At 42.3% G+C, this 26,817-nt stretch overlaps 2 protein-coding genes across 4 annotated transcripts in view; one reads left to right on the top strand and one right to left on the bottom strand.

Moving 5' to 3' along the window:
• fkbp16 (FKBP prolyl isomerase 16) overlaps positions 1-6,555 on the bottom strand; it is a 32,755-nt gene extending 26,200 nt beyond the window's left edge. For 2 of the 3 annotated variants that reach the window (XM_044036510.1, XM_044036512.1), the window contains exons 1-3: positions 3,518-4,283; positions 3,183-3,352; positions 2,496-2,584 (exon numbers count right to left, since the gene is read on the bottom strand). In XM_044036510.1, coding sequence (XP_043892445.1) covers positions 2,496-2,584; positions 3,183-3,352; positions 3,518-3,953 — 695 coding nt within the window. In that variant the 5' untranslated portion in view covers positions 3,954-4,283. Of the gene's footprint in view, positions 1-2,495; positions 2,585-3,182; positions 3,353-3,517; positions 4,284-6,538 lie in introns of those variants that run through there. The other variant, XM_044036511.1, reaches the window with a different exon arrangement.
• A 1,240-nt stretch (positions 6,556-7,795) lies between these two features.
• The window catches only part of LOC122776126 (RNA polymerase II elongation factor ELL), a 28,548-nt gene continuing 9,526 nt past the window's right edge, over positions 7,796-26,817 (top strand). Inside the window, exons 1-4 of the mRNA XM_044036507.1 lie at positions 7,796-7,965; positions 11,834-11,881; positions 25,435-25,562; positions 26,641-26,795. Coding sequence (XP_043892442.1) covers positions 7,828-7,965; positions 11,834-11,881; positions 25,435-25,562; positions 26,641-26,795 — 469 coding nt within the window. The 5' untranslated portion in view covers positions 7,796-7,827. The remainder of the gene's footprint in view (positions 7,966-11,833; positions 11,882-25,434; positions 25,563-26,640; positions 26,796-26,817) is intronic.

The raw sequence follows: 26,817 nt of genomic DNA, 5'->3' as shown, positions 1-26,817 counted from the left end.
AAATGTTTAATTCGTGACTGTCCAGAAACAGATGCGAGTTTCCACTTTTCTCTGATCGTGACCTGCCAGCTGCAGTGATACAGTGCATGCCTCTGACTAAGCAGTACGTCTCAGTGGGGAATAGTTTTGACGCATGCTGCTGTGCCTTGTAAAGACAAGCACATTTAGTCATCACTGCTTTCCAAGTCATGGGGCTTTAATGTCTCACAGGAAAAATGTCGCAGTTTCTTGATGTCGATTTCGTCCTGACGGGCATGTCTGTTGTAATCAATCAGGTAGATTCTAAAGACTTTTCCATTAGTTTCATTATCATTAGCACACAGCAGCCGGCCCATCCCCCACTCACCATGCAACAGACCACTCCACTGAGCAGTGTTGAATCTAAGCGTCTGACAGGCTTTACCCACAGTCTGATAAATAACTGTGAAGTGCTCTTAGCGGTACTGTTTGCAACAGGCGACTGACAGAGTTCAATCAATGTATCTCCCCCGAAAACAGAGAGAGGCTAATGAGATTTTCCCTCATTGTGCTTCTGTCATTTTACAGCACAGACACACTGAGCCTGTCAAATCAATTCTGAAACATGATGCCTCTCTCTGCCACTACTTCTCATCTTTGTCTGCTCATACGTTAAAAAACTTCTTCCTTTTTTTGAAAGTAGAAAAATAGGCTTGAACACGTCGACAAGCCGTCATTGACAAAGAAGTTCAGCCCGAGACATCCTGAGAAAGACGCATATTCCCTATCTATCCAATAATTTGAGGATAATGTGTGTGTCTGTTTGTTTAGCACGTTCAAAGCTACAACAGTCTGGCTTTAGCCATGTTTCCACCAAGCAGTTACCACACAGTTCTCTGGCCACACTATGGTTTGGTACACTAAACCCTAAAGTAAAATAAAAGGTGATCCATGATCTAGCTTCAGTTTTCATCGTAGGTAGATCAGTTAAAGTTCCAGTGTGTAAAAATTGGTGACATGTTAAGGTGATTGTAACAAACTCAAGCGTGTCAGGGAACTACGATGGCCCTTCATATACCTTTGTTTGCATTGTACGCCTCCACTTTAACGCACACGCTGTGGCTGTGACAAGAAAGTCCCTTGTGTACATATAAAAGGATTATTCAAACGACAGGATTATACACTTACACAAACATAATTATCAGTGGAATATTCAATATCTGACATTAAATTCACCTTCAGTCCTTCAGCTGAGACCTTTAAGTTTGCAACATGGCATTTTGTAGCATATTGTCTCTATTTTCATATTTTATATTGCACATTTAATGTACGTGACGAGAGAAAGTCCGATCCGGGGCGACGAGCAACCCCCGTGAGTGAATCAAGTTTAAAGACCTGGCATCGCTGATTGTCTGACACGCAAGATCTGACTCCACAGCACACAACCCTAATCAGCTGCATCAAAACAATCATTACCTAAGCTCCCACTGTCTCCCCCCTCCCCCTTTTCTCTGCCTCCCTCTCCACTTAAGACCGAGGGCGAGACTCCAGACACACACACACACACACACACACACACACACCTCCCACACCCCCAACTACACACACACACGTCGAAACAAAGTGTTGTGAAAGCAACAACATCATGTTTTCAGAACATGTGAGCATTATGCTGTCAGCAATGTTTTTATATGCCTTCGCCCTCTGCACAGCTCTGCATGAGTTGTACAGCTTGGCAGTTTGGGTCTATTGAGCTTTTATGTAAACTGAGAACTGCTGCACACTCACAAACCACACATGGCTCGACACTGAGTGTTTGTAAGTACTGCTGTACCTAATATTGTTACACACTAATGACTGCAGTTGATAGCATCTATTTCGGAGTTACATTACTCATCATAATTTGGCTATTTATATATATAAAAAAAAGCTTCATATACAGTCTGAGAAGCGTTATACAGTAGTAGCCGCACAGAAGTACAGAAAACAACCCGGCTGTGACAATCTGCAGACAAATTAAATCAAATTACACACATTTTCTCTTGCAACAGGTCTGCTTTTGTAAACCAATGTTTTTAATGGTACATTTACAAACACAGTTTCATCAAATCACGACACGGTGGCGCATGCAAAGCTCACGTGCCCACATCTTGAGTCAACACAAAAACTATAAACAATAGGTTCTTAACAGCGACACACCTATCTCCACTGTGTTTATACTGGCTCTTAAATGGTGTAAAGGTTATAAACCTAAGCCATTGGCTGTAACATGAGTGCTCTCCTCCCATAGGTTGCAAGGTTAGACACACACCGTGGATAGGCTGCCTCTGAATGGTGTCAGGAGGAAGCCATCTGCTCCTGTTTATGGTTCATTAACCCCACAACCCTGGGATAACCAGGCTGCACCCACAGCGACAGGTATAAGAAGCCTGCTCTCACAAACTGAGATTACAATCAGATAGAAAAAAGGAAAAAAACATAAATGGCCAAATCTTGCCTCGACTTGTACTTCGTCACAAGAGCTGGAGAGTACTTACCTTCCCAAACGCCCATACGCGTACTGTGAATCCGCCAGCAGTAATGTGATCTCACCCTTCTGCATGGATATGGCACACTCCTCCAGGGCCTACAGGTGTCAAAGTCGCAACGTGTTAATTAAAAGTGCCTGCAGCTCTTTCATATCAATACACAAAATCCTGTGTGTTCCACATTGTTATTGCTCCTTAAAGCTGCTGCCAGGGAGGCAAATGTCAAACCACTCACTGTCAGACGGGTTTGCACAACGTTGATAAAGTCTGTCAAATGAATACACATTTCTGCGTGTGGGTCTTAGTGTGAACACAACAGTATTTCCTCTTTTTCTGCTTCGTTTTTGGCAGCAGTGCAAATTCTATGATACGTGCGTTCGTCTTCCGGCCATTAGCACAGTCGTTAGCCATGAATGGTTATAAAAGAAACTTTTTACAACTTGGTTCAGCAATCACTAGATTTTATCAGCAGCTTAGATGCTCCCTCACCACCGAGTATGATTAACCTTGACACTGTGTATGTTATCTGGATTGATTGTCCCAGAATATGATACACACATTTGGTTTATTCGGAACCACATAACTACCAAAATGTAATCATCCACCATGACCTTGTTTTGTTGATGGTAGTTTACGAACATTTTTATAGTCTGAATGTATCAATAGCACAAAACTTGGGGATTTTGAAGGACTCACCTGGTTTACATCTCTGTCGCCGATAATAAAGACAAGCTTACAGTCCTTCTCCACCACAGTTCGGTCCTCCAGTATGCATTGCATCTTCATGGTGACCTCCTGGCCCCAGGTGGGGCGCACGGCGTGCGGGGCCACAGGCTTCAGTACCTTCTTCCTCAAGAGCCGGTCCTCTGCGTTAGGAAAAGGAGAAGGTCATGCAGGAGAGGAAGCGGGGTCAAGATGTTGGTGATCAGAAACATTCACAAGCACAACAAGTTTGATTTCAGTCACATTTTCTTTAGTGAAACGAAATTAAAAGCAATTAAAGCACTAGTCTGTCATTGATGTGTCCTCACCTGTGATGTCCTGCCAGTCTTCTGCCATGAACAGCTCCTCAAAGGTCGAGGAAGTCCACTCTTCCATGGCATAATCTGGAAAGAGACCCTCTGCTGAGCTGTCCCTCTCTGACACCTCGTCGTCTTGTGATGGGTCTTGAAATCGTACCATCTTCCAGCTGTTTGTCTTTTTCAGTTTCCTCCTCTCCTCCTCGCATTCTGTTTCACCACCTTCTCGTGCAGGATCAGAGACGGTTGTTATCTCAGTCTCCTCTTTGCTCCGTAGCTCGTTGCCTTTTTCTGAGGGCCCACAGGGCAGCTCAGTGTGACCGTCCTTGTCCACAGACTCAGAGACGGCTTGCCTCACCTCGGACTCTGTGGCCTCCATTGCAGGGTCTTCATGCTTTTCACAACGTGGCTCTGTCTCCATTTCACTGCAGAGAGCGATGGACACCATCTACGAAAGAGCTAATCCTCCTTGTCGAACCAATCTTCCACTACGTGTACGATTGTACTTCTGTTGTCGATCAATTTCTACCTCCTACACTCTGTAAAAATTAAAAAATATCACCGTGGAGCAATATTCACAAAAATCCATGCTGCGGTCCTTTAAATCCCACTCAGAATACATCCCTAAATCCCGGTTTCCTTCACAGTTTTACAGCCGCGTCCCACTTGCAGCTCTGTAGTTTGCAGAGCTGCAAGTCGATCTGCACTTTGACCTTCTCTGTCTCCCACTTGTGTCCGTCTTAGTCTACGTGGTCCAAACGATACGACAGTGACGCGATAAATTATCAATGCAGAGAAACGTTGAAGCACAGTGCAGCAGCACTCTCAGCCAACAGGCTTGTGCAGAGGTAATCTGCAGGATTAGAAGAGAAAAACCTAATCTGTCAGAACGCCTGTAAGCTTCTTAATGACTTCACCACTGCGTCCAATAACGCTGTTTCCATGAATGCAATCGAACAGGAAGATCTCGGGAGATACAAGCACTAACTTACTTTGCTCTGAACTACAATGGGGGATTCTTATATTTTCACTTTTTGAGAACAACACTTGAAGAGTGCACACTGTAAAACCAAAACGGGATTACAGATTACACAGTGTATGCTGCATTGATGGTGTAAACGTCTCGGAGAATCGGATTTTACATGATTTTCATACTTAATTCTGGGATAGTTTGGATAGGAATTGGTGCAGGTTAAACATTTACACATTTGTAACCTGCCGGCCACTTTATTAGATACATCTCATCACTTTATTATCCATGCCATCACATGGCAGTAGCTCAAACCATGTAGGAGTGTGGGCGTGGTCAAGACCACCTAACCCCCTGAAGTTCAAACAGAGCATCAGAATGGGGGAGAAATGTGATTTATGTGAATTTGACATAGTTGTTGGTTCACGGAGAAGGGTCCAAAAAATGGAAAATATCCAATAAGCAGCTGTTCTCTGGGCACAAATGCTTTTTGCGGGGTAACCAAGGTAAGCATTTAGGGAGGTCTTCAAACATTGAAGACCTCCCTAAATTAGGTGCCCCTTGTACCTAATAAATTGGCCCCACATATATAGGATATTCTTAAAGCTGAGGATTTTTTTTTGGCTCCAAACCATCTGTGTTGGAGTCAACAAAGGTGATCTACAGTATAATCCTCAGCAATATCAGGGAGCATATTTTATTTCATTTCGCATTTAATGCACCAATACTCATGGCGGCACTCATCATATTTCCATTTCAGTGCAAACATTGACATTCTCCTTGTAAACAAACACTCCTTTATTGGCCGCGCGGATGTGATCTTTAATTCACTCTCAAAGCATGTGTTCCATCTGGATTAAATTAATCCAGATCCGTGTTTGCCTTTTTTTTTTTTTTTTAAAAACAACCTTTAAGTTGTTTTGGTATTACTATTTCTGCACAACTACATATCACAATTTCAGAGGCGAGTATGAGGCTTTTCTTTTACTCTGCGGCTTTCACTCGACAGATAATTTCAGATTAGAACGCATGATGATGATGTGAAGCACAGTATGGTACGTTCCTAAAATCATCAAGAAGGATTATACCAGTGTGGAAACTAGCCTGAACCAGCTCAGCCAGATAACGTAAAATGCCACTCAAACGTATATTAAATGTCAAACTAATCAGTTAATTAAATAAGAAGATAATCAGTGTATTAATTACACTCAGAATAATAATATTACATTTTGAAAAATGTATGATTTCTTCTTTAATTTGAGTACTGTTAGTTAAATTAGTCCAGATACTTACTCAACAATCACTTGTGGATAAAAGCAGGTATTCATGGGACGTGATTACATTTTCTACACCCAGAGCTGCACATTTGAATAATGCCATCTACTTCTGTTCACGACTGTCTGCTGCCGTATGTTTAAACATCCACGTCTGTCAGCTTCAAAACTACAGCGTGTGTAAGGGCGAATTTTCTAAAATGCAGTTGGAAGAGGGAGACTTATTTTGGATTTAACACAGGGTGAAAAAATAGATCAGAGACCAGATAAATACAGCCTGGAAACTCTGGGGACCCGAGTGGCCAACGAGGGTGACCTGAAAAGCTGAAGTCAAAGTGCGTGTGCATGTGTTTATATCTTTGTGAGGGCCAAAAAAACCCATAAAAAATTAAGTTTGAGAGGCCCCAGAACGTCGAAGGGCTCTTTCAGGGTAAAGACCTGGTTTTGTGAATAAGGTAAGGGTTAGGAACTTAGTTGTGATGGTTAAGGTTATGGTAAGGGGCAAGGGAATGAGGTGTCCCCACTTTGTGTTTATGTACTTTATATTTGTTACCTCTTAAGGACCCTTTCCAGCACTGACATTGTCAGGACCAGTAGTCCTCATAGAGACTAAAGCCTGGTCCAGGTGAGGCAGAACCTCATTTCTGAGGAACTGGTTAATTTAAGAGATAAGATTTGGACTGTGGTAATTGTTATGGTTAAGGTAAGGGTAAGGAGATCAGGGGTCATAGATGATGTGTCCTCACTAAAGTATAAAAACAGGTTTGTGTGTGTACTTGTATTTGTTACCTCTTTAGGACCTTTTCTGCCACTGATCTTGTCTGTACCAGTAGTCCTCATGGAGACCAAAACCTGGTCGTGGTGAGGCAGAAGCTCATTTCTGAGGAACCAGTTAAGTTAAGGAGAAAAGATTTGAAGTTAAGTTAAGGCTAGACGCTTGGGATTGCTCTACGATTTGTCCTCACTAAAATATAAAAACAAGTTTGTGTTTCCGTGTACGTACTTGTATTTGTTACCTCTTAAGGACCTTTTCCAGCACTGATCATGTCTGTACCAGTAGTCCTCAAGGAGACCAAAACCTTGTCCTTGTGAGTTCTGTGGAAGTGGACGAGTAAAGAGGTTGAGGTTAGGAGCTAGGGAATGTGTCCCCAGTAAAAATAAAAATATAAAAACAAGTTTGTGTGTTTGTATTTGTGACCTCTTTCGGACCTCATCAGGACCAGTAGTCTTCAAAGAGAACCTGGTTTTAGTGAGGCAGGACATCATTTCTAAGGAACTGGTTACCCTCAAGATCTCAAGTTTGTGTTTATGTGTGTGCACTTGTATTTGTTACCTCTTGAGGACCTTTACCCCGCACTGACCTTTTCAGGACCAGTAGTCCTTAGTTGTGATGGTAAGGACTAAAATGTTGTGTACGTGTACTTGTATTTGTTACCTAATGACCTTTTATTCTCAGGACCAGTAGCCCTAATTGAGACCAAAACCTGGTCCTAGTGAGGCAGAAGCTGCTTTCTGAGGAACTGGTTATGTTAAGAAATCAGATTTGAATTTCTGGTGGGTTATGTCTTCAATATGTCCCCACTAAAATATAAAAACAAGTATGTATTTATGTGCGTGTACTTGTATTTGTGGCCTCTTGAGGACCTTTACCCGACCAAAACCTGGTCCTAGTGAGGCAGAACCTCATTTGTGAGGAACCGGTAAAGTTAAGAAATAAGATTTTAATTCCGGGTGGGTTATGTCTATGATGTGTCCCCACTAAAATATAAAAACAAGTTTGTGTGTGTATGTATGATACTTGTATTTGTCACGTCTTGAGACCTTTACCCCGCATAGACCTTGTCAGGACCAGTGGTCCTCATGGAGACACGGGATAATGCTATATTTAGTCTGTCCTAAAGGAATGGAAGTCAATGCAGTGTCCTCAGAAGAATAGCTGTGCCAATCTGTGTGTGTGTGTGTGTGTGTGTGAGTGCGTGTTATCCCCGCCCCCCCCTCTCTCTGTGTCTCTCTCTCTCTCTGTCTCTCTCTCTGTGACGTCTCAGGCTGAATGTCACCAGTGGGGCTCAGTTGTAGAAATGGCAGCGCTCACACAGGAGCATCGGTATGGGCTCTCCTGTGGCCAAATCAACAAAAACGCTCCGAACCAAACTCTGTACCACGTCAAACTGACTGACACCGCCATCCGGACCCTGGAAGCCCACCAGAACCTGAAGGTACGAGAAATGACTCAACTTTTGGAGCGTTGGTGTGTGTGTGTGTGTGTGTGTGTATTCATTTTCTCTCCGTATCCACTGTCTTTAAGTCCGGAGACTGGAAACACAGTTGCCTCTTCTCCTTCTTCTTCTTCTTATTGTTGGAATAACGAAGTAAAGTTGTGATACTTTGATGTGGACGGATTATGTCTCGCGCACATACGCGCTGGTCGCAGCACGAAGGCTGCGCTGGTTTATTCTGGCTCTGTTACAATAGAAGGCAGCGCAAGCTTGATTTATTGTCCACTTGGATTCTCTGCCATTAACCAGAGAGAGTGTGGATGCATTAAATGACACATTAAGCAAAATAATAGTATACATCTTTTTTTTATTTTGGAGCTGAGAAGGAGAAGGATTTTTTTTTTATGTCTGTGTTAAAGTTCCCATATGACAGTGGTTTGTGATGATGTCGGCTTTGGAAAGCATGTTGTTGTTGTTGTTGTTGTTTGTTTGTTTGTATTTACATACAGCTATTATTTCGATTATACGCATCAGTGTTGGAAATGTTGGGAAATAAGTGGTTGTTGTTTTTATTTCTGCTCGGGGAATGAGCACAAAAGCAAGTGTAATTGTGCTCCTGTGGATCAGGAGACTGTTTTTTATCATTTGCTTTTATGGTCCATTAGATTACACTGGAATCATTAAATCTACCCTCGCTTGCTATCCCAGAGAAACGCATGATAAGACAGTTTGTCTCGCAGCAGCAGCAGCATTTGCTTTGCTTTTCGTGAGCCGTCAAAACAAATAAGTGTATTATGTATTATACAGTCTTCTATAAATTGCATTTAGGCGGATACTTGAGTAAAAGTACAAGTATCTTTACCAGAAAATGACTTTTAGTAGAAGTTGAAGTCAGTTTTTTTTTTAAATAATATTACTATTATAATATATAATATTATATATTATTATAACTAATTTATATGACATGTACTGCACTTGAGTATCAAAAGTGATGTTGATACTTAACGTTATTTATAAAGCACATTGAAAACAACAGAGTTGCACCAACGTGCTGTACAGTCTGAAATCTGTATGCGCACAAAATAGATTGAAAACAAATGTGTCTTTAAAAGAGATTTTAAAGAGAACAGGAAGAGAAGAAGCCTGCCTGACAGTTAAGGGCAACTTATTCCAGAGCTTGGGAGCTCTGTAGTGTAAAGCAAAGCTCTCTATAAACACTTACCATAATACCAACTCTTCTTCTGATTTTAGTTGGTATATAACGAGTAACAAAGATAGCTAGAGGAAATGTAGTGACGTAAAAGGTAAAAGTTACTAGAAATATCAATAACAAAGTAAAGTACAGATACTGTAGGTGAGTTTTGCACTTAAGTGGAGTAACAAAGTCTTTGTACTGTGTTACATTACAACACTGTATACATGTGTGAACGTCTGTGGAGACTGTAGTTGGGCCGCAGGGCTCGGCAAGTTGCTGCTCAGCCCTTGTGTATAATTGTTTGTTGCCCTTTACACGCCTGGAAGCCCGCCCAGCTCCAGAGCTCATTGGTCTGTGAAGAGAGAGTAAACTTCAGAGCTCACATGGCCTGACAGCTCCCTTCACGGCCACAGCAAGAAAAGTTTCCTTGTAAAAGAGTCTCGCTGTGGTGTGAGATTTCATCCTGCAAGGAGCCTTAAACCTGCACAGAGTCTCTATTAAAAATGATCATGGCTTTGTGTTGTCGGCGAGTGCAGAGAGACTTTTCATCCACATTACTCTGTTATTGTGTAAAAACACATAAATTCAGCTCTGGGTGGTGCGCCTGCCGTCCACATCACCGCAGTGTTTTTGGAATCGGGAATAGTTTAAGAATGCCGCTGGCCCAGTTTGTGTTTGAACACTGCGTTTTAGTCTGGACCAGTGTGTGAAGTGGAGAAAAAAACCAAGTGCCAGTTCTCCCCTTTATCCATATGAGGCGTGTACTGTACGTCTGTCAGTATTACAAAACATTATGCACATTTTCTGTGAGCTGCAACTTGTTTGGTCCATAAAATGTCAGAAAATGTGGATTAGTGTCTCTCAAGCCACGAAATGATGTCTTATATTGTCCTAAAAAAACAGTCTTAATAGGTTTTAGTGATTTCTCTGTTATATGGAGCAAGGAAACAAAAAAATATTCACATCTAAGAAGTTGTAAAGTCAGAAAGGTTGTCAATAATCAATAATCATTGCAGCCCTAAATAAAAGATACCAGTAGATGTTCACAATATCTATTTATTTAAATATTTGCTCTGTAAAAAAACAACAAAAAACTGGACATTTTTCGTACATGATGTACTCTTAGATTATCCTTAACATTTCCAACAGTGAATTAAGCACAAAATTAAATCATATTTGGTGTTATTATGTTGTTCCCCCAGGACACAAATGTGTCAAAAAGTATAGAAAGAAACAAAGTATTAGCAACTCGTGTACAGCACGTAACTGTGTGAGAAAACAATGACTCTTTCACTTTCTGGTCGGTTCTTTCTGGCCAAGACTAAACTATCAACCGGGGGTGTGAATCGCAGAATACCTCACAATACAATACACGATACATGGTTCACGATACCAATAATATCACGTCACAACGATTCTGTCACAATCAACATATTGCAAGGCAATCGTATTGCGGTACATCACGATATCTGTCTAACTGAAGAAAATAAAAAAATGTTATCGTGAAAAGTTAAAAGTGCAGGATAAAAGTGTAGCTTTCGCCGCCATTATCCCGCTGTAAACTCCCTCTTCTTCAGCCAGGTAACTTCCTCCCACCCGGCACATTTTGATAATGGTATATGTCACCAAATCGACATTTAGAAACTAAGGCTTTGTATTTAAGGAAACAGAACTTTCCCTTTAAAGCTTTCCAAAATGACTGTAGTATATATGCCAGGCCTGTATGTGGCACTGTAACGGTTACATGGCGTGTGTTTCTGTGGCGCTAGTATCAATGCAGACTGTTTTCTATCCAAAAACATTCCCTTTAAATGAAAGTTTCACTGCATGTGTGGATTTCTGATTCTCAAACAAATCATCATATGCATTAATAATCCAAAATGGTGGAAAAAACACCAGCAAAAGTGATTCTTAAATCCCCAAAATTTCAATTATTAATTGACATCGAGAAATGTTCTCTTGCAGTTTTTCACACTTCTATCAAGGGAGTCTTACAAATTAAAATTAGGAGCACACAAATTGACCACTTATTTCAGCTCGAGCAAATACTGTGAATTTATTCTCACATTATAACTAATCATACAAAATAATTTTACCTGCTAATCTCAAACCCTCTCATGATCCAGGTTTTATTGAGCCCTACAACTGTGTTTGAAAGAACCCTCACAAACATACAGCACTATATGACATCATGTAATATTTATTATTCCATTCAATATTAAATCTGCAAAATCAGAGCAACGCTCCTTGATAGGGGAGATATTTCCCCCCAAACCATTAATAATAAATTAAGAGTGCTATCAGTCACAGGCACAGCTAATCACAGATCATACTCTCTCCCTAGCAACCAGGTATCATGCCAACACTTTATTAAGGATTTTAAAGACAGAACCAGGTTCACTGTGGTTCTTAAGACCAGTCTTTCCACTGGGATCCGCTTTAGCTTTTATTTGGGCCCATGGACGAGGTCAAAGACACAAGAACTTGACCTGTGTGGTCTTTAACAATAAAGAGAAATATGATAGTACTTATTCATCGTGGTGTTTTGGCCTTTCATGAGGAAACTTATAATGTTAATATGATCTCTTGTAATGTTTGACTTTCCCATTTGATTATCACTCTTTCTGAATCAATGACAGGTTCCTTCTTTTCTCTCCGTCTCTCTTTCCTCAGGCATCGCTATCGAGTCAGCCAGCGATTTGCTTCAAGGGGAGCCAGGGGGTAAGATGTTTTGCATGCTCTTCCCTTAATGCCTCAGAAATTGAATGCTCTAATTGGGTCTGATTTGCTGTGGAGCGCACTTGTGACAGTCTCCCCCTGCACGTCTCTATTTGACTCTCGAGTCGCGCGCTCACGTGCGTCCACGAGGAGGAGGAGGAGGAGGTCGACCTTCCAAATGTCAGGATGAGTTTAGTGTTTTCAGACATGGTGGAGTTGCTGTGCACATACAGCGGCCAAACTGAAAAAACAAAGTCACACACTTGACTTTTTTTGTTTAGACTACCTTTTAGTTTTGGATGCTTTCCTCGTGGCTTCAAAATGCTTCAAAATGTCACAACATTTAGTTCAGGCCACAGCGGCATTCATGTTTTTGGACTCCTGTGTTAAGGTCTGGACTCTGTGGTGGACAATCCATGGGCGAAAATTACACCTTATGTTCCCTGAACTGCTCTTTCACAATTTGAGCCCGATGAATACTGGCAGTGGGCCACACGAAAGGGGTAGTGGCTAGCACTGTTGCCTCACAGTAAGAAGGTCACTGGTTTTGAATCATGGTTTGGCCTTTCTGTGTGGAGGTTGCATGTTCTCCTCTCTACGAGTAACTCCAGCTTCCACAGTCCATTTATTGGACACTCTCAATTGACCGTGGGTGTGAGTGTGAATGGTTGTTCGTCCATGTGTTTTTGGCCCCTGGGATGGACTGGGGGACCTATCAAGGTTGTACCCCATCTTTTGCCTTATGTCAGCTGTGGTTGGCCCCAGCAGACACGGCAATGCTAATGTGGAGGATAAAGTGGTAGAGCTTGAGTGAGTGAGTGAATCCTGGCATTGTCATTTTGGACTAAAGACCTCATTCCGTATATTTTGGTAGTCACCTGTTCCCAGCACATGACATTTGCTGAACCTAGACCTGACCAATCCCAGACCATAATAGACTGTCTGGACACTGAACATGGCATCATTTCAAGAAAAAGCTTCATACGCACGGAAATGGTACAAACTACCGATTATCTACTGATATCAGTACAATTCAGTCATTTTAGACCATTTATGAACTATTATTTAACTATGAAGCTGTTAACAACACGTCTACTATCACAGAAAATGATTGATACCATTTTTAATAAAGATTGACTGATAGACACTTGGATATTATCCAGAATTTTAAACGTATGTATGTATATTATAATATGGAGCTGACAGGAGAAGCTCCTGTAGCGTGTTCCAAGCACCTTTTGTTGACACACATTTGTACAATTTCGGGGGAAACATTGGAATTTTAGTGAACGCGGCTGATGGCAAACAAAAACCGGGATCCCTGTGCCCGAGCCCAGATCCTGAGGGGAAGGTGTCACAGATTTGCTTAGTTATATTAGGTCTTGTCAAATATCCTGGATTGCATAGTTTATACAGAAAGCAGGTACACGGGCTACAAAAACCCACAGGGACATTCCTGTGGAGCGGACGTAAAGAAAGACGCCAGTGTCGAGGCCAGATTAGCCCGACCCTGCCTGCCATTGCTACTGCTACTGCACGTTTACCACACAATCCGGGCCCCGTCTAAAACGAGCTGTTCTAATCCCTGCAGGAGCCGACTAAATTGACGAAAAGGACTGTACACAAATGTTGGCACTGTGTGCTCACACGAGCCCTAAGACGCGGTACTCTATACCCTCAGGCTGCTAGCCAGGTTACTGGGTCAGGCTCGCAACTGGGAAAGCTTTGTTCAGGGAGGGGGAGGAGGAGGAGACAGGGGAACTGGCAAACCCCAGGGAGCCCTCATGTCTATCTACGCCTGTTGTCTCTGTGCATGAAAGATTTAAAAGACAGTTTTCATACCGGAGGTGCAGGTTTTTTTTTTTTCTTTTTTAATCCAGGAAAATTTGAAAAAAAAAACACGTCCAAAGCAGAAATAATCTATATGTTGTCATGAAACATCTGTGAGGCGGATTAACCTGCTTATGAAGTGATGGTAAGTGAGTGCAATTTAAGTGTGCTTTAATCATCGAATGGGATTGGGTGATAATATCTCAGCCGGCACATTACATATTCAAATTGCTTTGCAGAATTCAAACATGGGCTCCCTCCCCCCGCCGACAAGAGTCCCAGAGCTGGACGATTGGGCATTAATGAGGTAGCTGCAACCACTGGTGGTGGGGGAAGCCAGATTAAGCCGTTAGTGGGGGGAGGATGTTGGTGAACATGGCAGTCTGGCATATAACAGACGAGAGGATAACCAGTATCTGTGTCTCTAGGTCGGAGGGCTCCGGCATCACAGGCGTAGATGCTGTTCCCCTATTTTTCTTTATTCGCTGAAACAAGTGCTTGCCCAGAGCTCATCCCTTCCCCAAAAACGCAGCGCGCGGTTCAAGAGGTCACGTGAGGAAGGTCTCGTGTCCGTTGACAGTTGCCAGCTGTAGAGCTGCGACTGCCTCTCTGTGATCTTTCTTCTCGCTGTGGGTTTTTTTTTTAGTCACATCGCATGTAAAGAGGGCACTTCAAGGGCCACGGAAACCAGAGGAATTCTTCAAATCACTGTCCTGGCACGGCTCCAGGGCTCAGCGGTATCGGGGGCCAGGGCTCCTATCGAGAAATAGCACACTGAGGTTTTTGGGCCTCTCTCCCTGACCCTGCGGCATTTAGTGCTACAATTGTAATTGTCTGCCAGTATGCCAGTTATAACTGTGCACAGACACTGAGAAACCAGCGTTCAAGGCAGCTCTGAGACGGACGCGTTCAAAATTTCAACTATTTCTACAGAAGATTTTACTCTTTTTACTGGATAAATAAAACGAGTGGTGACGCAATGATAAAGAAAGAAAAGCAGGAGAGAGAAGTATTTTCTTGTAAAAACTCAAAGCTGAGCAGACATTTTCATTCTGTATTCATTTGAAATCACCAGAGGAGATTAAGACCAATCATTCCCCGGAATCACAGGAAATCTGATGTGGTCCGTCAAGATATTGGCAGATATTTGTGTGCATAGGTTGTAATTAACATGCCGAAAATTTAATTGAAACATACAAAACTCTAGGAAATTGCTAATTCATCTGTTCAACATAGTATTATACAGTTTTCCAGTAATTGCCCATATTTGGCATGATTTATATCGGGAATTGCAATAGTTAACACTAATACTGACATTAGAATTAAATTTTGTGGATGTAAACATCACATTTTTCTTGGTGATTTTTCACTGTGTTGCATTTTAACACGTGATGATTTGTTAGAACGTCAGAAATCCATACATGCAGTGAAACTTTCATTAGCGCCACATAAACACGTCACGTAACCATTACAGTGCCACATACAGGCCTGGCATATATACTACAGCATAGCCTTGTTTAACACGTGAGTCTCTAAAAGGAAATGTCCTGGAATGGCCTGGAATTTCACATCCTAGTGCCGACCTATTCATATGGGGTGGCGCAGCCTGTGGTCCCACCAGAAACACTGAGAAACAATATATTTTACTGTCCCTCAGAGATTCATTCATTCATTCATTCTGTAGAACTGATGAATGCATGCAGCACTCTGCATAGCCTGATAGGTTTAAAAGCATTGATCGTTCTTCTTTTGTATTGTTTTACATGCACTTTGAGATGTGCCTGGGTCAAATAGGACAAACACATTTATATTTTATATTATATAACCTTTTTTTTATTATTATTATTTTATTTACAGCTAATATTGTGCAAAACATTAAACATTAAAACATTATTGCTACTCTCTCAGATTCTGTTCAGGTACAGTTCTTTTATTCTATGTACCAGTGTCAGATGTGTCCAAATTCAAAGGGGGAAGGGGGGGTAAAAATGACTAAACATTACTTCTTTTTCAATATGTGCTGGTTTAAAATGATCAATGTGGCTCAGGTGGGTGTGTGTTTAAACAGCTCTGTGACAAAGTGCTTCATTTCCTACCTCTCTGCCTTTTGGCATGATCTATAATAAGTTAGCAGGAAATTAACCCTGGCGTAGTCTTGTATTTATTGCATGGTTCAACATTTCTTGCACCACAAACACAGTCATTGTGTGATTGTCGTGGTAAATATGGACGTTAGCTTTGAACGCTGTATGTTTTGCTGCGTCAGGTGTGAAATCGGCTCCCGTTCCTTTCTCAGTTCATAAACGTTAACCTGCAGTTTCCAGTGTAATTGTTTTTTTTGTTGTTTTTTTGTGTGTTTCTTGTTTATGACACTTGTCTTTTATGTGCGCAGCTGTCACATAAAGGCAGCCACAGCAGCACTGGGACGAGGGGAGTGTAGTGTGCTTCTCTTTGAGACATGCTCATGACGACTGTGTGTGAATGCTCAGCTTCCTTTCAGCTCCCACTCCCCCCCCGGCTCTTGATTATTGTGCCATTTCACCCCGTGTCTTGGCTGAGAGGCATCAGGGCCTCTACCTCACACAAGGCTGCTCTAACTGTACACAACCCCCCCACCTACACCACCACCACCACCACCACTTTCACCTCCCGCTCACACACTATAAATAAGTCTTTTGCTCCGTGGATGTGTGTCTGTGCATGCACGCATCATTTTCTTCCCCCCTTTCTGTTCTTTTTTTTTTCTGGAAGCTAATTAGAATAACAATAACAGGAATGCGGTCGGAGAGCTGTCCTCTCCCAGTGGCACAGCAGCGAGAGGGAGCGTTGTCCCACGTGTTTCTGAAAGGGCACACGCCACTCCATTCATCCAGATGTGTTAAGCAAGGCAAAGTCTGTGTGTTCAGCGCTCGGGCCGAGGCCCACTGTGTTTACGCAGAGGCGCTCGGGCCTTTTGGATTTTTTTTTTTTAAGATCATGCGGTGTATTTTCGGGAGAAGCCTCATGGGATCCCTATGGTTTCAGACGAATCTTTAGTTAGCTCCTCTGTCATTATTGTGTTTTTCAGCTTCACACAGGGGATCCTGAAGGATGCCATGGCGACCGTGGGAGCTTTTTACGAGGATTTTATGGTCACAGGAGTGCTGTAAAAGATCAGACGTCAATGGCACAAAATTGGGGCGGGCAGAGTGACGTAAATTGTGAAATGTGTCACAGTCGAGCATATTTACCAAGTTGTGCACTCTTGTTGTAGTTGTCATTTATTATAGCTCTGTAATAATCACATATTCCCAGTGATGTTATTAGATAATTAAGCCTTCTGATCAAACCCTTGCACACAATGCTGATTAAGCTCATCTCAATATAACGGCGTTGTAGAGACAGTTGTCAATCTTTTTGTCGCCTGGCAACCATACCTTACGTGCTACACAGCGTGTTAAGCAGACAGGTATGGACTAAAAACACACAAAAAACGTGTCTACGAAAAGTTTCAGAAGTGAATTCCACCTTCTGGAAACGACAGCAGTTTTGACCGCACACTTATTGCCCCTGCGCTACTGCTGTATACACACAAATGCTCCCTCAATCAGGTCACCAAAGGTTTACGAACTGCAGCTTTAAAGTAAGGAACACTGACCTTGAAATTGCATCTAATAAATCATTACATGAGAAACAACTGTTGATTCACTCTGGACAGAGTTCATACTAACATTTGCCTCGGTGTCGGCTCTGAGCGAGACTCTGAGGAGCTGTTATCGCAAACGGTTTCTTCTCTTGGACTTAAAAATGCAGAACAACAGGATATGAACAACGTAGACAGTACTGGCAGTGTTCATGTGTGTGTGTGTGTGTGTGAGGAGCCTTTAAAGACTAAGCCCCAGAGCATTAAACCCACAGCAAAGACAGAGCTACTGTTTAACCTCAAGACATGGTGATTTGCCATGGTTATGTAATCCTTATTAGAATAGTGTTCGAAGATGCACTCTGGGTAAAAAGGACATTATTTTCGTTACTCTATTTTAACAACAGCTGTCTTTATATTTCCCCCTACAAGCATGATAGCAGATTTGGAAAGTCTATATTTACCCAACAAACGCGTTTGTTTTCATCAACGACGCAGTCAATACTGCACATATGCAATATATGTATATAAAAAAACACCTAATCAATAGTTCCCGTCCTTTTCTCGAACAGCAAATGTGCTTATGCAACCTCATTTTATACGTCTCATCTGAGTGGGGCTGCAATGGATTTTCCCCCTCTCTCTCCAAGTTTGCCTCCAAGATAATCAGGCTCGGACATATTTTCCAACACACAATCTGTGAATTGTTAAAGGATTACAGAATGCGTGCTTGCATGGAGAGAAACGTCCAGTAGTGGGGAAGAGCATGCAGCGTTCCAAGTGGTTTTTAGGGGGTTGCCACAGTGAAACGGAGAGGTATCAACAAAAACCTATTCTTGGCGTCGGTGCATCTGAGGGCCAACAACAAGTACAGCAAAGTGCAAAGGGAACTTCCAAACACTGACACCATCAATTGCAAATTAGGAAATTGTAAAAAAAAAAAAAAAGAACAATAGGGGGCATCCTTACAGCAAAACACAGTCTATGCTTCATCTATAGTCCATGGACACATTAAGGTGTCACCCTAAAGACATAGAAACAATTCAGAACACCCTATTTTACATTAAATGATACTAAAAACACTTATTGTTTAAAATATGTCACACTCTGTTTAGTCAAGCTAAGGTCATAGTCCGACTAAGACAGGAGGAGAAAATTGAATTATTGTCTGACGCCATCTCCATAGGTGGCGCTGTATTTCTTAGCTACTGCATTGAATCAGTTTCCTGTTGACCTTTACATCACAGAAAACAAACAGTGAACATGGCATGGCTCTTGTGGTTGCAAAAAGACGCAGTTAATACGTCGCCTCTTTCCAATTCTGGGTCAAAGACCGGGGAGGAAATTCTGGTACATACACAGAGCTATGTATCGCATTACCCAGGTATGTTAGTCCGACTAAGACTAGTTCAATTTTAGTCGGACTAACGTGTTTCCCTGACATTAAGAAAACCAAATTATTATCTTAGTCTGACTCAAATCAGACTTTGCATGCATGTAAACACACTGACAGTGACTGATAATCCAAGACAACAATTGATGCAACATTTTAAAAACGTTAATTGAAAAAAGATTACAAAACAGAAGCACAAGAGACAGCAAGAGACTTTAAACATCAAATCAAAGTAGACGTATTTACAATGGTCGTCTTTTAGTCCCTGTTCCTCTGTGTATAAAGAGGAAGGCACTTACAGGAAGGAGGGGTGGGGTGTTTGGGGTGAAAGGAATGAGTGTTTGTTAAGGTTGACACATTAGCCACAGCTTCTTGGGGGAAAAGGACTGATTCTGCTTGGCATAAGAGGCAGTACCTTGGGGGATCCTCCACAGTTGCCCATCCCCATATCCCCACACTTACTCCTGTCAGTCCCCACCCCCCATCTTTTCCCATTCCTGTCTTTACCAACCCCCCTCAATGAATAGAACCCAGAGCACAGGAACTACCACACACACACACATCCAGGCTCACGCTGAAAGCATGATTTAAACCATGAGAGGTGATGTCACGTGCTTTGTTTTTAACAAATGAGTCACAGTGGAATCGTGGCTCAGAGTGTGCAAAGCTGTAGGACAAAGAGTGGGACAAATGGACCTGACCCTTGCGCTCCCTTCTACTTCCAACCACTTGACAGCATCCGACACTGTACTTGTAGAATCTGTTATGTCAAGTATCAAATCTGCCCTAATACATTAACCTACATAAATGAGTGAATCAGGAACAATTACACTTGCTCCCGTCAGGATCCTCCTACCCCCTCTTCTCTCCTGAGTTGCACATTCCTACAGGAAGACTATTTAGGACAATCCCTCATCTACTGGCTCCACTGGGAGCCACAGCTGACCGCCCCCCGCCCCCCCCTTTAATACACACACACCCAAACCCCCATTCCTTGCTTTACCCCCCAACAACACACAGCCACACGTCCCTGCTGTTCATGAATAATCCAGGCAGACCGACAGGCCACTGCACTCAGCTTTGTGGGGGAAGAAGCAAGAACAAAAGACGGGCGGCTCGTAGAGCAGCTATGGCTGAGTAGGCTAAGATGAGAAGACAATGGTAACTAGTGTCAGTAGAGACAGGGCCAGGAGGCAAAGACTTCAGAGTAAATCACATATCCAGGCGCCTGCGTCCATAGCAGTGCTGCCATGCCAAATACCAGAGCTGGGAACCCTGCCTTCTCGCCTTCGTCTGCAGCGCAAAGACAGAAAGAGTTGGAGAGAAACTATCCCCTCAGCGTTCCCAACATCTGCAGGGAAAGCTGGAAAAAAAGAAGCCCACAGGATGAAGGAACAACTAGATTTCTTTTGTAAAGAATTTCTTCCTTCCTCACTAAATAACAGGGCAAAGAACAGTTTTTAACCTCATCAGGCATGAACACTTTAAACACGCTTAGATAAATCATGCAGGAGCATCACAAATAGTGCCCGTTGTAGTCGTTCAAATGCCGAGTGCCCTGCTGAGATGTTCTGTTCCAGTCCAGTTCACACCTTACAACAGCTTGAAAGTATTTGACATCTCCCAAACACAGGAGGCCTGGCTGGGAGTAGCAGATGTGGCTGGGCCAAGGCCACAGAGGCAGTTATTCCATCAGCCTGTGGGCTCCATGGGGGGGCCGCACTGACAAGGTGCTAAGGATCGCTGTTCTGATGCCATTTGGTCGCTCTGACTCACTGTGTTTCCATGCACAGTGAAGTCACGCTACAGTTTTGCGTGTGTCTTTTGGTGTCTTTGTACCATCCGTTGACTTCAAGATTCTTTGAGCTAGTCGTCAGTCTGAAGGCCCTGTACACACCAGGATGAGTTTAGGATAATCCACAAAGTTTTGTGTCATATCGGCTTCTTATCCACATGGTGCTGGCATTTTAGGGGCCATAAAATGTTTTTGGGAAAATGGGCCTGTGGTCATTTCCGTGGTAGCGCCACATACAGGCCTTATATTACAACGTTTAGAGTTGTTTTGAGGGGTTTTGTGTGTATGAAGGAATGTCTCGGAAACACTGTCGTGGTTTTTTTGGAACAAAAAGAAAAAGATTGTAAAGGGAAAGTTCTGTTTTCGTGTGGATAAGACAATAAAGATGCCCTGGTTTTGGATATCACCATTTTTTTCTCTCCGTCTGTGTAGCAGCTTATTCTATTACTTCTTGCGTTAAAGCTCGATAGTGGTACCTCAGTGGTAGAGTCAGTTGTCTTTCAACTCAAAGGTTCTGGGTTTGATTCCTGGCTCCGCTAGCCTACATGCCAATGTGTCCTTGGGCAAGAGACTTAACCCCATGTTGCTGCTGACAGCTGTGCCGGCGGTGTGTGAATGGATATGGAGTGGTCATCTAGAAAAGCACTATATAAATACAGACCGTTTACCATTGTATATACCATTTAGTGGGAAACGCACAGAGCATCTAGGCCTGTCTGAAACCAGTCAAACGTATACATGCAATAGTTATTTAGACTCATAAACTCGTTAGTCTGACTTTAAGAAATTTGATTTTGTACATATTCAGTCTGTCACATGTTTTCGCACATTTTAAAAGTTTGATTTTCATTGAACTAACACAATGATTCGCGGCACGCCAGCTCTCCTCTCACTGCTGTGCGTTTATGAAGCTTATCAATTTCATTACGGTAATGGCAACAGTACACTGTAATAATTATAATAATACCACATTAAGCCTCTGTCTTATTAGTCATCAGAGGAAATAATGGACACAGTCATAATTAAAAAAAATCTACAGAGCATAAGGAACTTAATGAATTCTGCCCCTCGTGCAAATTTAATAGTTATCCGCGTATGAATTGGAAATTTAAATTACACACCATAAAATACTAAAGTTACTTATATAAGTTTTGTGAGAATTCATCAGAAGTAGTTAAGTTATTCATCAAATGAGTTAGTCTGTTATGCACCACAAAACCAAGAAATGATTAATACTGCATGGATGTTAATTGTAATGTACACACTAATATTGATACCTTGAAGATATATAATGTCACTTACTGCATGTGACCTCTTTAGATTGTTAAGCTTCCTCTGCCTAAAAAAAAAAAACGACTAAACAGCAAAACACAATACTCGCATCAGGAGCCTCAGGGGGATCAGACCAAAGCTCCATATGTAGATGACCATGACTCAGCATTTCCATGTAAATCTACACTCACTTGATTGACAGCAGTTTCCGGATCTTTGTCCTGTTAGCACACATTGAGTCACAGACTAAACACAGTTAATTTGGGACCAAATTGGCTGCGATGGTTACTCACTGTTTTAAGTCAATCTAGTCACTTGGACTAAAACTGACTGTTCTGGCTGTTCAGTTTGTTCTTTTCAGTTTGTTCTTGGCTGTCTGCAATAAATGTCACTGAATGAGCACGTAATGTGATCTTGGATGTTTCCTGAAGTGGTGAAGATACAAAGCGATGGCATTGTCAGTCGGTGACTTGATAAGCAAGAGTGAGACAAGATTCTCCAGCGGAAGTAAAAAGAAAAAATGATGTAATTTAGAAACAGACTGTAACTCAACGTCCCAATGCTTCAATTATGTTTGCGCATTTTACATGAATATGGTTTTGCCACTTTTATCATAACAGAAAGACATGATGAGCAAACCATTGCCTTAGTTACTGTTAAATTAACACGCTGACTTGGCTCAAACCTGTTACACTGCTCTGTTGTATCGACTTCTACCCATAAATGCTCTGTTCTGTAACACTGGACTAGTGGCTGATGTTCGTCTGTAGTTATAAAACGACTATGTTTGCATGGATATTTAATCTAATTCTTTATGAAAATATTATAGTAATTAGGAGGGGCGGGAATCACAGGGTACATGGTCCACGATACCAATAATATCACGATACAGCGATTCTTTGATACATCACGATATCTGTCAGACTGAAGAAAACAATTACAGGATGTCTCACAACATAGAGAACAAAAGGGCATCTCTTAATGTAGCTTTCTCCACCATTATCCCGCTGTAAACTTCCTCTTCTTCAGCCAGGTAACTTCCACCCACGTTGCCCTCATTCATTTGAACAGCACTGCCGTGAGGAGACATGACATAGTAACACCTGGTGGGGGAAACTGGCAAGAACTGTTTACTTTATAGCACCTTAATTTGTTAATTAAAATAACGATATTTGCTCTGGCGTATCAGTTAGGGTATTGCATGAGGCAGGACGACGATATATCAGCAAATGGATATATTGACCCACCCCTAGTAATAAGAGAAATGTTGGTTTTGCTAGCTACTCTGAGCCAGGTTAGTTTTTCCTCCCTTGTTTTTAGTCTTTGTAGTAAGTTAAATTAATACCGATTTGCATTTAGCTTTGTATTACTAGAATAGAGGTAGTATTTTTGAAAAATTGTGCTTCCCTACCTCAGTTTGCCCTGAGTTGAGAAATATCCATTATTTTCTTTGTTACGTGGCCACCAGTGACACTTGGTCCTGTTAGCGTAGCTGTTAGCAAAGATGGCGGACACTGTTTACAAAAAAAGAAATGAAGATGGAAAGGGGAAACTGAGGTCGGGAAGCACAATTTTTCAAAAATGCTACACCTATTCTAGTAATATAAAGCTAAATGCAAATCAGTGAAGTATTCCTTTAAGCTTATCCACCTCACTGACTAGCTACAGCTTGTGCAACACTTGGGGGGCTGTGTGTGTTGTGATCCCAAGTTTAGACGGTTGGGAGTCAGGAACTGTGAGTTAATGGGTTAAATGACATATGGTTATAAAGCTGGAGAGGCAAGCTGTGAATAAAACGGGGACAACCTCTGAAAAGTCTGACCTGAGTGACATCGATTAGAATGTGAATGTGAAGTGTGCATGGTGGCATGGATCGGGGTGACAGGCAAAAATAATGCATGGCCAGAGGGGGCTCGTAGTGCTGCCATGGACAGAAGCAGGAGACGTGGTGGCGCTATTGCAATGCTAATGTTTAAATGAGCACTCTCATTGTATTGCATACTCATTCTCCTTTAGTTGAGCACTTTAATTTAAGAAACAAATCCAAACGCGCTTCCTCAGCGCATCGCTTTTGGGTGACTGGTTTCTTATAATTTTGGTCAAAGTGGCGTCTGCTCAAAAATAACGTAATAGGTCTTGAGGGCACGGCTCGCCTCTTGTCCGTGCTCACGCTGATGCTTTTTTGATTGATTGCTCCTAATTAGCGTAAAAAAACCAACCCGGAGCAGACATATGCATGACTCCGCTTTACCACTCCATGTGAACGGTCAGACATAAATAGGGCAGAATTAATGGTCAGCTGTGTTCCTCAAGTATCCATGGCCTTGTGGGCTGCTTTGTGCTTTATGTTGACACGGATGGGCTTGTGCACATGAAGAAAAGCTGGAGGCTGACGGGGGGAGGGTGAATGGCATGCTTTGGGGTTTAGGAGAGGAGGAGGGGGTTTTGGGGAGTTGTTCATTGGCCCCATGCTGCAAAAAAAACTGCTTATGGCTTTGCTGCATGACTGGGCATTTGTGACAGCTATAGCCCTGCCTGCCACATCGGCCCGCAGCACGGCACTCTTAGCCGGTCGATTTATAATCAATCACTTATGACCGATAACTAAAGAGACAGCTTCAGCTCCATCTCACTGACGTTTGGCTTCTTCAGACCTGTGCTTAAACACGCTTTGGCCTGAGGTGGTGAGACAAGGCCTGCTGTAAAAAGAGGACAAAAAAAACGTGAGCTGTTGCAGGATTCTCACATCGAGTGTTACTCATCATTAAGCACATACTCATGCTCATGACGGACAGGGGATAATAATTGGGGTTCGGGAAAATCTAGGACATTCTGGTGACAAAATCTAACTCCATTTTCAGGCTGAAACACAGCTGCGGGCAGTGAAAAGGACAGCAGCTAACAAATGGCTTTTAAAGGCACACATTACCTGATAGTGATTTTCAATGTTGAACTGTCCTTTGAGCGGAAGTAGGTTTTTGGGTCATTTTACGTAACCGGTTTCTGGCCGAGGTAGACTTCACCTTGTTGTCTTGTTTGTTGCTACAGAGACACGGACAGTGTTTGACGGAAGAGGTTCTCATAACAAACCAAAACAAACAGCAATTCAACATTGTTCAACATTAGTTTCTATAAAAGTTGCTGATACAGATTTTTTTTGTTTCACTTTCAGGTGAGAGTAAAATCCAATTATTACATAAAGGTCCAGTTTGAAAGAATTTGCAACAAGGGATTGTTAACCCCTCCCATTGCTAAACCTTGTCAAGAAAGTACGGTGGCCTTTGTATGCCAAACATAATGCTGCACAATGATGTTCTTCTTTGTTCTGCTGTAGAAAGATGGTGGCTGAAGATAGCAGCCTCCATAAAGCAAGCGTAAAAAAGGCGTATTCTAAGGCTTCAAAGACCAAAAACATTTGGATTTTAAAGTAATTACACAGTTAAACAAACATGGTGTTGTATAATCACTCACTTTTAACATATCACTCAAATTGGCAATGCTAGCAGATACAAAACTGCACCATAGAAAAGTACAAGTTCACAAACTTGCATCGACTTGGGTTTTGTAAACACAAACAAACGACTTGAAGATGTTTTACTTCCTTCTTCCTCTAATTTCATAATCCCTGTGTTTGTGTTTGACAGTATATAAAGATCCCAGCACCGACCCCAGAGTCTCCCGATGGATTGAGAGTCTTCTCCTTCTACCTGTCCAGCGACAGCAAAGACAAGCCTCAGTCCAGCTTTGACTGCATTCACCAGTATGTCTCGGGGTAAGTAAGCAGCACACTCAAGTCTTTCCACAGTCGAAATGGAATATGTAGTAAATTTGGTGTGGGACTGAAACCACACGCTCTCACTGAACACTGGCCTCTCTCTTTCATACAACAAGCGACAGCATCACTCGTCAGACTATGTACAAGCAACACTACAATAACACCCAAACGCAGTAATGTTATGACTGACCTAAGAGGTGTGACCTCTAATCATTGAGAACAGAGAGACAGTGTCTGTGGCTATGGGAGATGGTTAGAGAGTCACATTTGCACCACTTTATTTGTAAAAAAAATAAAATAAAAATAACTGCACACTTATTGATAAGAATTAAGCTTAGTGGAACAGGACAAGTAATCGCACGCAATCACAAGTCCTAGTAGTCAGGGTTTATCATCCAGTACTTTTTACATAATGTCAGAAAACAAAAGATATTATTGTGTTACTCCAACTAAAACCAGGCTTTTATACTTCATGTAAAGTGAAACTCTGAGATGTTGACTTACTCAAAGTCGGACCAACACACCCAGATAATGCAAGTGCGAGTCGGATTACTTTTGGATGTTCATGTTCAGTCAGACTCAAGCAGGCATGGTTTACAGATGGTAGAAAGACACATGAGATGATGTTAGCTCGACATGCTAATGTCTAGCCGGCCTTAGCAGGTCATCTGCCATGGGAAGATCATCTTCCAACTTCCATGGGATATTTACATCGATTGCAAGGGAGTGACATTTTGCTGTCTCTGGTACCCCAAGGGAAGGGTACCAAAGAACGGAATGGTTGGTGCCAGTTATTTTGGTACTCTTCCTAATGGAAACGCAAAACAACATGTACCATACTTTACCAAACCACTCGGTGGGAATACTCTCTAGTGTAGTAGCAGAGGCAGACACACTTTATTCAATAAATTGATTCCCCGCTAGTGCTCGCAAACTGGGTCAAGGACAATAGTCCAACAAAGAGGCGCAGTCGAGCTGCAACAGTAGCTTCACATAACTATGCATGGAATGGTTTAACAAAATGTTACCTAATTGAGTTGAAAGTTCAAAGTCCTCTTGCTTACTCCACACACAGGGAGGGCAGGGATCACCTGGAGGGCCAGGGCAGCATTCAGGACAAGATCACGGTGTGTGCCACAGATGACTCCTACCAGACAACCAGGGAGCGCATGTCTCAGGTGGAGAAGGACATCTGGAGCCGCTCAGCAATTGAGATCAAACCGGGCCCAAGTAAGCTTTCGCCTAATGGCTG

The sequence above is a fragment of the Solea senegalensis genome, linkage group LG10 (genome assembly GCF_019176455.1).
Source record: "Solea senegalensis isolate Sse05_10M linkage group LG10, IFAPA_SoseM_1, whole genome shotgun sequence".
NCBI classification, from domain to species: domain Eukaryota; kingdom Metazoa; phylum Chordata; class Actinopteri; order Pleuronectiformes; family Soleidae; genus Solea; species Solea senegalensis.
Note: the sequence above shows the minus strand (reverse complement) of the source record. Positions and strands in the feature narration are given on the sequence as shown.